The 17,017-nt window shown below is 40.5% G+C and overlaps 1 protein-coding gene across 3 annotated transcripts in view; it reads left to right on the top strand.

Annotated features, from left to right (window-relative positions):
• Positions 1-4,623: 4,623 nt before the first annotated feature.
• tmcc1a (transmembrane and coiled-coil domain family 1a) overlaps positions 4,624-17,017 on the top strand; it is a 40,631-nt gene continuing 28,237 nt past the window's right edge. The window contains exons 1-4 of one of the 3 annotated variants that reach the window (XM_079360615.1): positions 4,624-4,733; positions 5,756-5,836; positions 13,827-13,877; positions 15,016-15,302. In XM_079360615.1, the coding sequence (XP_079216741.1) occupies positions 13,871-13,877; positions 15,016-15,302 (294 nt within the window). In that variant the 5' untranslated portion in view covers positions 4,624-4,733; positions 5,756-5,836; positions 13,827-13,870. Of the gene's footprint in view, positions 4,734-5,755; positions 5,837-13,826; positions 13,878-14,169; positions 15,303-17,017 lie in introns of those variants that run through there. The other 2 variants (XM_079360616.1, XM_079360614.1) reach the window with 2 other exon arrangements.

Here is a 17,017-nt window from a genome sequence, read left to right on the forward strand (position 1 = left end):
AGTGCTGTAATTCATGGATGTTAAAAATAACCCTGTTGTATGGTAAATATACATGTGCCATAACAAGTTAACAATGAAAGCTTTAAAATTATGGTATTACTTGTAACTTTGTTGTTATCAAGTCCCTTGTTTGGTATTTCTAGAACTTCACTGTCATCAAAAACTGTTACAACCATCTGAAACAACTGCACTGGTGCACTGGGATGACATATTTTACCATCATTATAAACCCCACCAATGCACACTTGGGTTTATTAGAATGGAAGTGGAGTTCCAGTTGAAGGGAAAATACACTTGCCATGTCCATTTAAAGGAGGGAACATGACACCTTAACTAACAGCAAAGCTTTTTAATGTGCTTGTTGATGACACTTAAGAGGCATGGGGTCATAATAAAACAGCCCCATGACAGCAATGTGGCTGTTAAGATAAAATTATTTCTACTTTTGATCTCTTTTGAGAACTGTAGTTGAAACAGGCCGGTCTAATATAGACAAGGAGTACACAGTCCCGGAAGTAACCCTCTACAGATTATATTTAAAAGCTAGGCCCACCATCTTAGATAAGCCTATTAGCAGGCACTCTACACGATATACAGATGGGACTGATGGGTTTTGGTCATAAAACTCCAGGTCTTAGACATACTGTATCTGACCTTATGAAAATGCCAAATTAGGACATTAAAGAATTACCACATTATGAAATGATTCAAGGGGAACATTGAGGGAACATGTACATCTTTGAAAAAAATGTATAACTATCAATAGTAATGTGTTGTTGATAAAAAAAGAAGTATTTTAGAGAACACAAATAGAACTTGAAGATAAGCCCGAGGTCATCAGTAGTTCTTGTCTTCCCAAGAACCACCCATTCAGCACATAGTATGTATTATTTACAGTCTATGGTTCAGCATGGCTAATAAGAAGATCAAATAACATCAACTTCATTCGTTATGTTTCTCCAAAGATACTACACACGCTTATAAATCAACAGTATATGTGTAAAACTGAGTCTTCAGTTTATGGACAACCTGTCATTCATAAAAAAGTGCTCATTAAATTTGACATCCAAAGCCAAAGTGAAAGTAACCACCAAGCTAGATGAACAATTACCGATCCCTGCAGGGTTATTAAAGGAAAAAGAGAAAGAGAAAAGAACATGAAGGCAGAGAAATTCTATTTCCCTGAAGCTTTTGACATAACAAAGCTGGAGGCTTATAATAAGACACACCAGCATCCAACTCAGACTTTGCACTATTGATGCACATCAGCCAGATAAGTTTGCAGATCAAGAGGGAGCACAATTTTGTACATGTGAAAAGTAAGAATAATGATGTTAAGAGGTCAAAACATGGGGAACACAGACAACGACTGAGTCGTAACGCCCTGAGGGAGACCCATGTATGATAGAGTAGGAAGATGTCGTCCCCCAAGCAGTGCCCTCACCAGTCTGGGGGATCGATCCCTGCCTGCCTGCCTCCAGTCCCACGCATCAGACTTCTAATTAAGCCCGGCCTTCTTGAGTGGATGCTCTAATTGGTAAGGGCCACTGAGAGCCAGCATCCTCGTCTGCCACACTCTCGGAGAAAGGGTCGCCAGGCATCAGCCGCTCACACTAATCTTTCCCATTATCCTCTGCTCCACTGTGGGAGCAGTAAAAACAGCCAGCATGGTTTGTGTGTGTTTTCAAAGATGCTTGAATACGTGTGTTTCTTTTATTGTATGACAGTGTGTAAAGGTTTTTTTTTCTTGTTTTCTAGCTGATGACAACACAGTTCTGTTCAGATCATATGGGCACATTACCCATTAAGGACCTTTTTCCAGGAATATGATGCTATTTATCTCTTTGACAGGATGTTTTTCATTTGAACTGGCTGGATTGTGTGGTACTGCACTTACTGTTTTGTGAAAAACACCTTTGATACAGTCATTAAGAGTTTTTATAGTTGAGTCACACATATACACTTCAACATCTTCCTATCTGCCTGAAGTGTCTATTAGTTGAACTGTCACCAATGAGAGACACATTTCATTTCCCCTCACAGTTCCTTTGATGATTCACACTTTATATTGGTCCAATTTCATAAACTAATTATTCTGATTTAACATTTTAATTTAGAAATTAAAGCAATTGAATGCATGGCAGTAATAATTCAGTGGCTCAGCTACATCTATGTGCCCCTAATAAGGAAGATCATTAGGGGCACTAGATCAAGCAATTTTTAATTTCCGAAAATGGTGCATGACGACTTCTTCCAGGGGGACGGGTGTAAACTGTGCAAATACATGTTTTCAGTTGATATTGGCCTTTCCACCAGATCAGCAGAAATAAAAAAAATAACAGTGACAAATAAACCATGAGTCATCGTCCACTTCCTTTATCATGAGTTTGTTATGTTATTGCTTAATTTTCGGTCTCTCAAGTTGAAGACAGTTAGATACTTACTACAGTTTACATAACTTTGACAAAATCTGATCTGAATCAGAATCTGAATCCTTTGTGACGTTTTTATCCATAATCTGAAAGACTTTTGGAAAATGTACAGGATCAGCAGCCTATGGAATATGAAGCAGGATATTTCAGTAGAAATTAAACAGGAATCTTCTTTAGGGCTATTGACATAAAGAGGTGTTTCCGAATCATGTTCTTTGGATGAAATGAGTTTAATTTTTTAATCATTAAAAGTAGAAGTTTTTTTTAGTTTAACCAATCTTACTTCTTCAACAAGTATTGAATAATATGTTCACAGCTTCAGAACTAGCTTTATTGTGTATAATAGCTATTTGGGCAGTTTTTGTCCAATTTATTTTCCCTGTTAATTTCTTCTTTCTGACTTGAATTTCTTTAACATTCACTGTGTCACCTTCTCACCTGTCCTACGCTTTAAAATATATTTTTATGTGGCCAGGGGATAGAAACTATAAAAGACTCAGAATTATTTACTCTTCCGAAAAAAAAACACATCTTTTTAAAAAAAAATGAATTAAAGAGTAAAAAAGTCAAAGCAAATGAAAAAGAAAAACAGAAAAACAAAAACACAACATGATACACACATATCCTATGACTTGTTCCGCTCTATAATGGCTGCTGGGACAAAGACAAAGCTGTTCCTACAGCACTCTGTTCTTCATTTAAGAACTAAAAGTCTTCATCCAGAAAGAAGAAGGTCAACGTAAACCTGTGACTTTACCAACTTGTCTGTGTCAATGTTGCCATCTACTGGAGAAAAGTAAAATTACAAGTAAAACAACGGGCCATTTCACCAATACATTGCATTTCATTTAAGGTTTTTCTCTTTGGATGTTGACACACTTGAATTTCTATTGAATCCAACATACTCTTTACAGGGTGTGTGGCTTAGTATAACATGGCCTTTACATAAACAAATTCAGCTTTTTAGTGATTTAAGTTCCAAACACCAAATAATAATAACTTTATTAATACAGCACCCATAGAGACACAGGTTTACAAAATGTTTTGAAACACAGCAAAGACATAAATGAGAACAAAGTAAACTAAATCAGACACAGAAGAACATAAACAAATAAATATAAATAAGCCTGATATAAACAAACAGATACAAATAGAAATGCTCAGCCCTCATGCCTCCAGAAAAATTATTGGTTACATTGACATATCCAATAGGGCTATGAAAAGGAAGATTTATATTTTATTTGATAATTGTTTAAATCATTATTGCGTAATGTTTTATTTTCTATAGCATATACTAAATGGGGACTGTATCTACAATAGAAAACAAAAAAGTAAAGTTTCAATGTGAATATTGTGAATCCTTTATAGGCTTATCTGTAGTGTTATTAAAGACACAATAGAGAATTAGGCTTATATAAATAGGCCTATTGGCAGAATCGGAAGCTTCTAACTTTCGCACCAAGTTTGGTAGGGATAAAAGTAGGCCTTTGGCTTAAGCTACGATTAGGGTTAATGTCACAAAAGTCTACGTCAAAAGTTAATGTCACAAAAAAAGAACATTCTCACAATGGAGAAGACTTTCTCCTATAGGCTAATCTTTGAGATTAACACTTGACAGATAACTTAAATAACAAACAGGCTATCAAGCTAAATTCACATTTACTAACAAATTAATCCACAAATTACATCAGCTATAAACCGAAACAAACCATTCAGGGGTGAAAACCACTAATGCCTATGCATTTTTGTAGAGAAAAGTACAAGTTGCAGAAATGTACAGGTTCTATGGTTTATGTTCATAAATCTATACACAGAGGAAAATGTGGTCCCTGGATAAAAGTTTGAAGATAAAAATGACACATAAGAAGTTTTGGTGGTGTTTTAACAGTTTATGGGTGGTAGCCTGCAACAGTGAAAGTGTAAAGTGAAAGTTTGTGTATTTAGTTCAGAAAATACTATAATTGTTTCAAACAATTTCCAACTTTCAAACGTCACTACTAGCCTAGCCTACATGGTGCACCTTAAAGATTTGAAAAAAAACATGAACGTAAACTAAAACCTTACCTAGGCCTACCATTTACCTTAACTTTTTACTGAGTGGTTTTGTATTTAAACGCTTAAGGAATTTTATTTTTCAGTCGGCTACATCAGTGGCACTGAGCGACATGAGGCGCTTTTAGTTACGTTGTACGGCATGACGTCAGAAAAGGCGGGTCTCCGGACCGTGGGGCAGATGGCATTCAGAGGAGGGGTACTGCCGCTCTTCCAACGTCTGTAAACCAACTGTTTTCCTCCGCTTGTGTAAGTGTGAAAATTGTGTTAAGTGTCGTTTAAGGGTTGTTTTACCGTCAGTTTTATCTGCGTGTAAAAATACGAAGCGTGTGTCCAAGCGCTGTGCATAAAAGCTGTTAAATTGTCGATGTAGATATTTCATGGTATTATCCGCAGGAGTGTTCAATGACACACTAACTGTCAACCTGTAACACTGCTGCTACTGACAACGCTATCTGGCACTTCATCAACATCTAAACGACGTGTTCTCGCTTCAATTTACCTTCAAATAATGTCACAGAATATATTAAGGGGTAGTCTGTTATTACTTTCATTTCATATCTCATTGTACCGCTATGTTTTGCGTCAACATTAAATATATATTATTATTCGTAATGGTGACTTTATGTCATTTTCTGTGGCGTCATGTCAGCGTGAATATGTCGACGTTTAGCTGGATTTTAACCAGTCAATGAGGTAGGAGGTTACAGCTATGTACAACAGGTTGTGTTCATGTCATATTGAAGGAAATGGACAAAATATAAATATAGTTACTTTGTTGACTTTTTAATTGACTCATTTAAATGTGAAACTCTTGATTTATTCCTTGTTAAGTTATGAAGCTCAGTTTTAATTCACGAGTCGTCATGTTGTCTGCATCTGTCGCTTGTGATATTAACCAAAGCCCTGCCAGCTACTCTCAACTTGCTCAAGTTTTAATAAACATTTGGCAGGGTTTATTTAAGTCTGTACTAGCTAATGCAATCTAATGGATGAGACATTTAATGGGCTAGTAAGGCTAGATGGGAATCCGCATCCAGCCTCAATCCAGCCGCACGCACGCACACACACACACCACACACACACACACACACACACACACACACACACACACACACACACACACACACACACACACACACACTCTTAGACATGCAGGCAAAGAAGAAGACGCAGAGTATACAATGTGCCAAGGAACCATATAGAGGATTGCAGTTTCAATCTCACCATCGCCCTTCTTCTTCTTTTTTGAATTTTTTTTTTTATTGCAGAGCTGAGGGCCTGATGGCGCAGGTTGTCATCTCCTCTGCAATGAAGGAATTCTGCTCCAGCATCATGTTTATGGACTGAAGGTTGGTCTTTATACTGTCACTCCTCTAATCTATTTTAGTTTGCATCTTCTGCTACATCTCTAACCAGTTTACATCATGGTTGTTTTTACAGTGCTCTTTATGTACCATAGATAAAGATACTTAGTGCGGGATGAGTCCTATATGACATGATGTATTCTATGCTGCTAAATGGCTGAGAGCTTGGCTGCCCCTTCAGGGCACTGCTAACACAGCCATTCATGTTTCACTCTGCCGGTCAGACCACCATGATGACGCTGCCCTCCTCCTCCTCCTCCTCCTCCTCCTCCTCCTCCTCCTCCTCCTCCTCCTGCTTCACTTACATTGTGCTCTCCCTGTTAGAAGCTGAGCTCAGAATTGGGAGTTTTTGAACGAGTGTACCTTGTTTTGTGTCTCTGTATATTTTTTTCATCCATGCTTACAAAACAGAACTGAGTGGTTTCTAGAGGTGGCGTTTCCTCGTCCTTATTTCTTGCATTCAATTCTTGTAACACTTAAGCATCAGGTATGGGGAAGATGAGCTTATCCCAGATCAGATACTAAGATTAACACAGCTTGCTGTGTACTAGCAACGCTGTCACAGAGGCTAACTAATTGGCTGTGTGTACAGGGAGCATGCATTTCTCACAAGAAAGCTATAGACACCAGATTAGAAGTGTATCCAGTTATCTTAGATAATTGTATACTGGGAAGGTTCTGGTTGTAAAGAAACAGAAGGATCGAAAAGGATTAATGTCAAGATCCTTAGCCCTGTCATTTTACTTTTTGTCTTCTGTGGCAGGTTCTCACTGCTGATTTATTTAAATGATGTTCTTAATTTGGCGTGCTTGCTCCTCTAAACTGCAAGTGAAATACAGTGCAGGTTGTGATGTTGCAGCAAAGAGAAAAGAAAGTCTTCCTGGCAGTCGTAATGTTCCTCAGGCAGTGTTTGTGAGTGGGAAGTTGGTGGGTGATCATGTCTATGCTGCTTCGATAAAGTCATACATGTTGATGAAATCGAATAAACAGAAACGGGACTCACAAGAACAAGTGAATTTGCTATGATAGATCAATAATAAGAACTTGATAACCCTGCTGGGTTGACTGTGGCTGACAGGGTTGATGGTTTGATTAACAGCGCCTACTGTCCACAGAAAGCTTACCCTGTGTTAGGGCCCGACTGATACTGGTATTTTGTGGGACCAATATCAATGTTAGGGATTTTTGGTGTTGAACGTTTTAGCTGCACTTGTCTTTGGAACAGTTAAAGGAGCACGTTACTTGTTTTTGTCTTGAGTGTAAATTACCAAAATGTCTCCAAACTCAGTAATATCCCATATCCCTACGACATGATTGGCTGTTGGATTCTTGTGGAAACTAGCATGCGATGGTTGGTAGGTGTAATTACAGGTTTATTCTATCAAACTTTTATCGAACATTTTTTACATTCATTTTTTAAGAAAATTATATTGCGATAATTATCATTATCATTTTATCCCTGAGGTCGGGTGAGAGCCAGAAACAGAACTGCTGGTGTAATACAATGATACCCAAATTAAATGCTGTTTGACTGGTTGATAAATCTATAAATATCAGTCACTTGATATTGCTAATATCGGCCCTATAATCGGGGTCTACCCTAGTTCTCTAGCATCAGTGTGTTATTTTGTGTGGAAGTGATTGGTAAAACTTTGTATTATGGATAAAAGTAATTGTAGCCATTAACCACTGGTAGCTAATAGACCCGTCTGAAGGAGAATTTTGTTTTTAAACACTTAAATAAAATCTCCTCCTTAAACAAACACTGTATAAATGTTCAGTCAGGGATCCACATGGACTCAGATGAGCTATTGTTGCCCTTTGGAGTCCAAATTGCAGCATCACTCAACAAGTGATCTGGGTTCATTCTCAAAACTCATTCCAAAGGTCGGCTGTAACTAAAGAGGAAGTTTGATCTCAGAGAGGAAACACCTTTTTCCTTTCCTCCCTTTTTCTCTTTCTCTCTCTCTGTGTCTCTAGCCCTATTCAGAAGTTTGATGCTGTGATATTTACACCCCTGTGATGTTATAATATTGGAGATGTGTAATGAGGTTGACAAAGTGATATATAGGCCTACCATATTTGGTAAGGGGAGTGTAAGCCAGATGGAGATAGAGTTAGCTATGTAATAGTGTGTCATCGTAGCAGCCCAACACATTGTAGCCCACTATCAATTAGGTTCAACAAAGAAGAACAACAGGGACCCTTTAGGGGTAGATCTGCACCCATGGCACCTTGACACAAGGGTTCCAAAATAGTAGGACGTGTGGATCCCTTATTTTGGTACCATTCCCAACTTTTGACAGTAAAAACGCCAATAAATGGGTGTGTTGAACCGAACTGAACTTGATCACTTCTCTCCTCTATCTCTTCCGCAGTGAGTTAATTTTGCATTTAAGAAAAACGCTGCAAAACAATCGGCTTCATCATCCTGCTGCCTGCTTATGGTGTAACTGTGGATAGACTGGGTTTCCTTTCTCTAGTACTGTAGGACCGACTCCCACACATCCAGAATGAAGGTGAAATTCCTTAATAAAAGCTGCCGTTTCTAGTGGCAACAAGCTGCCTGCTTCCCTCTGCTTCCCTTCCTGTTAGAAGACAGAGGGAGAAAAGAAGCAAGGGTCACCCGGTGTCACAAGAGCTTGCGCTCTAAAACAGGGCTGAGGTCCGGATTTTTAGTTTTGCAGGACAAATGTGTCTGTGAACAATAGATGATTGTATAAACATGGGAATCTGCCTTGTGCCCAAAGTGCATCTGTTTGATCATCCCTTTATTTCAGTTTGTTCTCATGTTAGACAGGGAACTTCTGAGGGTGGACAGTAATGTTTGAAAGTTTTCTTTCTTTTTGAACCATCTCCCAGTTCAGACTTGAAATTGTTGACCCACAGCCTACGTGTTGAGCCGAAATACTACGCTCACAGTAAAAGCTTTAAGACCGGCATTGGTTGTGCTGAATGTGCTAACCCCTGCACTGGGCTGTAGAGGTGTTATTTCAATGGTAGATATGCATGCATGATTTATATCTAAACTGCATACGTTGTTTCACCAGCAACTAAAAAAGAGCCAGATGCCCTTCGGCCTGATCAACTGGCAGGTGTCTCTATCCAAGTCCACAAAGTGTCTGTTGACCCTGACATGCATTCCTTATGGCTGTGTGCCTTCAGCACACCCCTCCGGTATGAGATTTCAGCTGGTGTGTAGGTAGTTTCCAGTCTCTTGTAAGAGCTGGTGGAATATGAGCTGCATTGGCAAAGGTTGGAGGCCTGCTCACAGTTAAACACCTATCAGGTTAGTAAGTGAAGAGCTACTTTAGAGGGTTTAAAATGGATTACTCATACACTGGTCTACCAATATCTTCTTGTGATCACTGAAAATGTGTTTTTTTGAGAGCTCCTGTCTTAGTAGACAGCAGGAGACGGAGATCCTAAGGAACACTCTTCTCATTACAGTGGTTATAATTCTAGTCTATGTGGATCAGTGTCGGTTCCATGCACATTGTAAATAATTCACTGAACGCTTCCTGTCCTGTTGAGCACAGATGCAGAGGTGTCCCTTGAACATTGGCTCTCCAGAAAGTGTACAGCCTCTACCACAACAATTTTTAACACTTAACATTATGCAATCATTTCTTTACACTGCCCAACCAGTCAGAACCTCACATATAATGTACAGATGGTATATATTATACATGCACATGTTTCAGCCCTGTACAACCATCATATTGCAACATATTTGTTCCTCTGTTGTGATGAAATTGAAATAAGTATTATTGTTAATTTGTTTTTGCAGCCTTCCACCTCACAGTCAGATACGATACGACACACTCACTTTAGTTCACACTGTGTGTGCTGGCACATGTGTGCACATTCATATTCTCTATTTGGTTTTGTGGTGATCACTTTTATTTGCTTATATTTGTGGAGTGACAGTGAAAAATGTGTTTAGTTCTCCGATCACATTGAGGATAAAGACAATGTTGGAAATATTTAATGAGGCCAACATCCACACTGACCACCTGCCTGGAGGAGAACTTTCTTCAATTAAACAGCTCCAAAGCTGGAGCCATCCTCATCGGCATGCCACATCAGCTCCACTCCTCCCCCTCCCCCATCACCAGCAGCTCAGCTATGACACCCACATCAATCACCTCCGCAAGATTGCATTCTACCACCTCAAAAACATCGCCAAACTCCGCCTTTCACTCACCCTGGTAGAAACAGAGAAGTTCGTCCACGCCTTTGTTTCCTCCAGGTTGGTCTATTACAATATGCACTCCTCATTGGGATCCCCCCCCCCCCAGACCGCTTCATGCACCCTCCGTTCAACATCCACACCCTCAGGCCACCTACCACTAAGCTACGCACCATGGGCGACAGGCCCTTCTCTGCTGCTGCTCCAAGACTGTGGAACGCCCTCCCTGATCACCTGAAGGCCACACAGAGTACAGCTGCTTTTAAAAGAAGCCTTAAAAAAAAAAAAAACATCTGCTAATGTCTCTTTTTGATGTTTTGTGTTTAAACAATTCTTTTATTCTTTTAAACTCTGTAGCATTTTGTAGTGCTCGACAAATAATATGTATTATGAGGCAGACATGGTCTTTATTGTAGCTCGTGTTTCCCAGGAGTGTTTTGAAGGGTTTCCTGTCAAGGTCAGTTCAAGACCAATATGGGGTTATAATTAGCAAATAATAGTCTTCCTGGCAGCTGTACAAGCAGAGATCATTTCCTTTCTTTCTCTTTGATTACAAGTGTGTGGTGTCATTAGGCAAACGGCAAATGTGTGGTTGTGTCTGTCTGCTTTGTGTGAGCTAATGATTGTTTGTCTTGTCCCTGGAAAGCTGATCGCATCTTTGGCAACAGGGCGTCCCCGTGGGTTTCATCTTGCACAACAGGGCGTTGTGTTTGCCACTGGTCAGGGAACTACCTGCCATTCACCTCTTGATTCAGACATGCTCTGTGTGTAGTACAGCAGCTGAAAGGGACACCGGTAGGCTAAAACAGCCTCAGACAGACGCTTTAGATCCAGTCTGACCTCCCTGTGTAACCCTGTATCTCTCTTATCTCACTTACTCACCCTGATATCAAGAGTTGTGTCCTTATCAAAGTCTTTGCAGTACGCTGAAGTCATCTCCTGCACTGTCACAGATGTCATAAATGTGCTAGTCTCTGCCCAAACACACACACATTTGAACAATAACGATTGTTCCTGTTTCCTGCCTATGCTGTCATTACGCATCTGCAGAATGAGATATGGTTCACTTTCCATCGGTCAAAGACAACTCACAATATAATGCCAGATATGTCTCCCTTTCTCTTTCCCTGTATGCCTTTTGTCTAATAAAAACACACTCACATATTTGTATACTCGCACACAAACAGCACTGCCAGAACTCTCTGGCCTAATTCCCCTCGTATTGATGTGTGTCTGTCTGTGAAAGAGGCGCAGTACAAAGAGTAGTGATGGGCCTGTGTGTGGCTCACGGGGAACAAAGAGTGGTCTATTCCACGGCAGCTCTCAGACTCTTCTGGAAACACTGCCTGGGCTTGTCAAAGCTATGGCCACGTTTTAGTTAAACGACTGTATGTTCAGCAGTGAACAACAACATGGCTGCTTCAGTGTCAAAGAGCGCTGGCCAGATTGACCTCCGCTTGTTTTGCTATTGTCTTACACTTTCTGATGTTCTGAGAGGAGAAAACAAAACAGTGATGAAGAAACAGAGCTGTGATAACCTGGGGCTGGTTGATGGAGTTTTTAAGATACTGAACTTATTTCCAAACAAGATCAGACCATATCATTTATATGGAATGGATCTATGGACTGTTAGACGTTTTCTTCGGTACAACCTTCGGTTCACCTCTGTCCCTCTTCACCCTGCTCTGCCTCTCGGTCATTGTTTGCATTATAACACCACACACACACACACACACACACACACACACACACACACACACACACACACACACACACTTGTATTTAATATTATTGCTTTTCAATTTCATGAACAGTCTGTTTGTGTCATATACAGATGGACTTTGTGCAGCTAGCGGTTCATTAAATGTGGATTTCATTTAGAGCTGACTTCTTATTTTTCAATTTCTTTACTGAAAAAATATCAACGCATACATCATCGATCAACACTCTAAAAACCTATCAAGCTTTCATTTTTAGTCCTAGTCCTAGCCCTAAAGTAACTGTGGAATAATGTTTTTCTTTCTGTAAAAGTATGGAAACACTGCCAGGAAAAGACAAAGGCGATAACAATGGATGATTGTCAGCTCAGCTCAATAGAGTGAGCACCAGGGTTAAGGACAAGGACGTGTGTGTACAAGGGTATGAGTTAGGGATGACACAGTTCCATAGAGGCCATTGTTCATGTGGTCTGTTTGTATTTTTACCTTTGACAGTGTTGTGAAATGTCTGAGAAACATGCTGACTCACCGAGGCTGCTGACACCTGTTCATCACTGGCGATCTGTTCTGTGGTGGACAGGGATTAAATACGCTCAAATAAATCTGTCCACTGGCATGTTTATGAGGTTGATCCCAGGAACAAGTGCGCAGAGAATTTCCCCTAAGAGGATCACAAAAGTCACGCTTTTTTAAAAATTTTTTATAACATTATCCTTCACAGTGAAGTTTCTAAAATCAGTAAATAATGTTTCACAGGATTAAAAAAAAAAAAAAAAAACTCGCTGAAACCAGTTGTTCGATGTGGACAAGTACTTTCTGATAAATACAGCACAGTCTCTTGCAGTGGTTTGTTGGTGCACTTTAAAAGTAGAATTGATTAATGGAATGAAGTTTTTTTTTTGTCAGAACAGGACAGTCCTCTTTAAAAGATCCATGTGGTGCGTCATCGCCTCATTAAGGCGGTTGGAAAGCCTTGTTTTAATCACAGAAAGATGCAAGATAACACGCAACAATTCTGACAATAAAACTCTGTTCTCCAAGGGCTCCTGTAAAGAGGATTTAGTTTGAAAAAGAAAAAAAAAAAGAAAAAAGCAGTAGGCAATCAAGAAAACATCCAATCCTGTATGTGGATCAGCCTGGGGATGAAGGATGGGATTTACAGACGCAGAGGGGAGGGATGGGCACCGGGGTCGAGACGAGGCTGCAGGTTCAGCTTCAGCTTCAGAACAGGATTACCTTTTGGTTTACTCATCCTCTCACTCAGCTCCTGAAACAACACGAACACGAAGCTTTATCCAAATCAATTACACTTCACCGTGACCGCCAGAAAAAGGCCGCACACTGTCTCAGTGTGCGTGAGGGTGCATGAATGCATGCATAATCAAGTACGCATGCTGAATTGAATGCGTGTAACATTATTAAGCATCAACTACTTTCTGTTACTCTTCATATCCTGACAGTGCAGCTACACAGTTATCTGTATTTAAGTGTCCCTCCCCAGAGCTCTGAGTGTTGCTGCCTTGCTTGTTTTGCTGCCCTCAATGGGCGCTGCTATTGAAGCTGCAGGGAGGCTTGAGACGCCCGCCCATCTGTTTGTCTAGTTGCTCCTCTGAGGTGATCACTGCTCCACCAATGAGGTTATAGTAAGAATAAGGACGTGTGCTTGTATGTTAACAGGTGACATCCCTCTTTAGTTCTTGGACTGAAAAAAAAAAAGGAACCAGCCCATGCGACGCGCAAAGCTTGCAGAAGGGCTGCGATGCGTTGTATTCTGTGTTTCTGACACTGAGGAAACCCTGGCTTCTCGATAGATAACACTACAGGGTAAAGATGAGAGGCCTTTGGGGAAAATAAATGAGCTCCTGAGGGACACAAACACAGGTTGTGTCAAACAGTAGCAAGTATGTTGTGTATGCACTGCATTTGCTTCTTGCTCAACGTGGAAACAATTAATCATTGCAAGCAGATTGAGGTCAGTGAGTACATTTGAGAATGATGTTTTGAATCTTAAAAAAAAAAATCTTCTTTGCTTCCTCTCTCTTCTCCTCCACCTTCTTCTTCTCAGGTTACCCGAAGACAGTGAGTCACACTACGCTGACAGCCTGGCTGATGGTAGGTGGGTTTTTCTTCTTCTCATGTGAGTCACCATCACTTCATCTCTCTCTCCCACTCATGTTTACATCCTCTTATTCTAACTAGTGTAGCTTCTTTGTGCCTTTCTGGGTCTGAACCCTAGTTGGCGGTTTTTTCTTTTTTTTTTCTTTTTTTCTTTTTCTCTTTACCTGTCCATGTTCTTTTTTTTCATTTCCTGTTTGCTTCGCTTTGTAATGTTTCAATCATGCTAGATAACCTCAATCCAGCAACTTCCTCCTCTAATGATACAGCATTACTAATATATATATATATAAAAATACTTTTTTTTCCCTTTTATTTATTTATTTTTTGATAATTAGAATCATTTTTTAACATTGATGCTCTCAAGCCTGCAGAATGCTACACTCCAGTTGTATTGTTTTTAAAAGATCTTTTTCCTCTATTTGAACGTCAATTCAAAGATAACTAGTGTAAATGTGTGATTGCATGTGACTGGATAAAGGCATAATTTCCGCTTCTCACAATCCTTTCTCTCTCTGTATTAGACCAGCATGGCACCTTGCTTCCTGAATCAATGATGCATGCTGACTCTTTGGATTCTTCCCTCTGACCACCACTGAGCTGATCCAACCTTCGCCATACCGCCCTTTCTCCTTTTGTTTTCTAGTCTCCTCTTATTCAGTCGTTGCTCCTTTGCGACCGTGCTTGTAGAATAGGGAATATTAGCAGACACTTTTGAAGGGTAGTTTTTCTTTCCTAATCAGGGGGTTAGGAAGGCCCTATGCACTCGAGGGATGAGAGTCAAAAGGGGCAAGAGTGGGTGGGCCCCAGGTCAGGTGCTAGAGCTAGAAGAGAGGCAGGGGAGTCACAGAGCCAAGGGTTAAAGAGGACATCTTCTCAGCCAGAGCACCCCTCCTTTATTAAGATGAGCAAAAACGCAACAGAGAGCATGGGGTTTCTTGGCCAGGGACTTAAACATCTGTTTCAGCTGCAGCGTAAACGCCTCTCCCTCTCTCGCTCCACAATCCCCTCTTCTTCATTTTTCTCATCTTCCTCTGTTAATTCAGCAGGTGGCACCTCCCCCTGTGCCCCTGAGGATACGTTGGACCCATGCTGTCCTGAATCTGACCATCTCTTTGCCCCTCTGGTTCCCTCCGTAGCTGGGCAGGGCTCAGCCGCTGTGGGCACGATGAGGCGCGGCACCAGCCTGCAGAGCCGGCGAAGTAAGGGCTCCGGGTCCGGATCAGGGAGCGGAGACCGTGATCCCCTCCTGAGAGGTAGCCCTCAGGCCCCTCACCGCCGCAACACGCATGACCCACAGCAGCACATCAGCCGTCGCCGCTCCTCCTCCACCACTGAAACCACGCCCAGCAGCCCCACCCCTGGATACACAGGTGGCGAAGTAGTGTTGTCATCAGGATACCAGTCCACAGAGGAGACAGACCGGGTAAGTGGCAGCAGCAGCTGTGGATAATGTTCTCTCTTTACAGCCTGATCAATATGGCTCTTTATTGATCTCGCTTCCAGGCCTCGTTTGTCAGTAAACCGTCAATCAAGAGCTGAAGCTCATTTTGCTGCTGATGTGACTTTTATGCTGTAAACACAGGAAGTCTTTCAGACCAACTGACGTCTTATTCGCTGAATAATATTTGAAAGATATTTTGAAGCCCAACACATTATTAATCAAACTTAAGGTCAGACATCCAATATCCAAAAAACAGAGAACCCATCTTAAAATGCTTTCAAAGGCAACAGCTGACATGAACCTGCATCGTGGATATACTGAGGAGGGATCCAAACTATAAGGTCACATTCAGAGGTGGTGTAGGCGGCACATCGTTTTACATCCCACATTGAGAGGCTGCTTGTTTAACTTAGGTTCTCATTGAGAGCAGAGGTACCTCCTCATAGTTCTGTTAATCAGACCTTTCATAAAGATACAGTATGGTAGTAATTCCTTGGACAATGATATCATCCATGATGTCATGTTGATTCAACTAAGAGTCCTGTGTTCTGTATGAATCATATGCCCGTTCTTGACAATGACTTCCATTCATATTTATTCATCGTAAATCACTTTAAACGGATTTTGCAATTACAATACAGACATTAAAAGGAAAAAACAATCTGTTATTTTGTCCAAAAAACCCATGTTGGTAACTTTTTAAGAAAACAAGTTTGTCGAAGCTGGTGAGCTTGCACTACCTGCTTCAGTAGGATTGCAGGTTAGTGCTTTGATTCTTTTTCAAAGTGCCCAGCTCGGTGAGCTTCATCCAAATCACAATACAGGCATGTCATGGGAATTTAAAAAAAAAAGAAAAGAAAAAAAGGTTCATCTAAAATGTTGATATGAATGCAAGTTGATTTTGGCTGCCATGTTGTTTTTGTGCCACTTATGGCAACATTAAAACCTGGTTGGTTTTTGCACAACTGAATTATAACACATTAACTTCTAAAATGGAACAGGAGACTGTGGTATGATCACAGACTGCACAAAACACTGTTCAGAGAAACGATTACAGTGAATATTGTTGGACCTTCATTCACTTTGTTTGATCTTCACTGGTTCTGACCGACTCATTGTACAGTCCGATGAACAAGAACATTTTGTTTCGAACATCATCCCTTCCTCTGAAAGCGTTTTAGAACGGGTTCTCTAAATATCCAGAGGAAACAAGAAATAATGTTTTTGACTAACTTTTTGTAGATCAACTGTAACGCTCCTCTTCTTGTAATACATGTTTTTTAAAACTTTTGATTTTAAAACTTTTTATGGAACATTGCTTTATTTACTAGAACAAAGTGTGTGTGTGTGTGTGTGTGTGTGTGTGTGTGTGTGGTAATCTCTTCACTCTTTACTCTTTATTTACATCTTAACTTTATATTTGTTGCCACATTTCAGCCTACACTTTGGTCTGTCTGCCACCAGAGGTCACTGTTAGATCAGTCAGCCTGCTGTGAGCGGCGCCTTGCTTGGTTCATCTGGAGTTTGTAGGTGCATTATTATCTCATGAGGGTTGTAGACTTGACCTATCCCTCCGTCACAGATAGAATAAGGCAGACTATCAGGTCTCAGAGTGGGTGAAGACATTGATTTTAACTGACAGCATTAACCTGTGAGATAAATCTAATGTACTCCCTTAAACTTAAAATCAAGTGTCC

The sequence above is a fragment of the Symphodus melops genome, assembly GCF_947650265.1.
Source record: "Symphodus melops genome assembly, chromosome: 13".
NCBI lineage: Eukaryota > Metazoa > Chordata > Actinopteri > Labriformes > Labridae > Symphodus > Symphodus melops.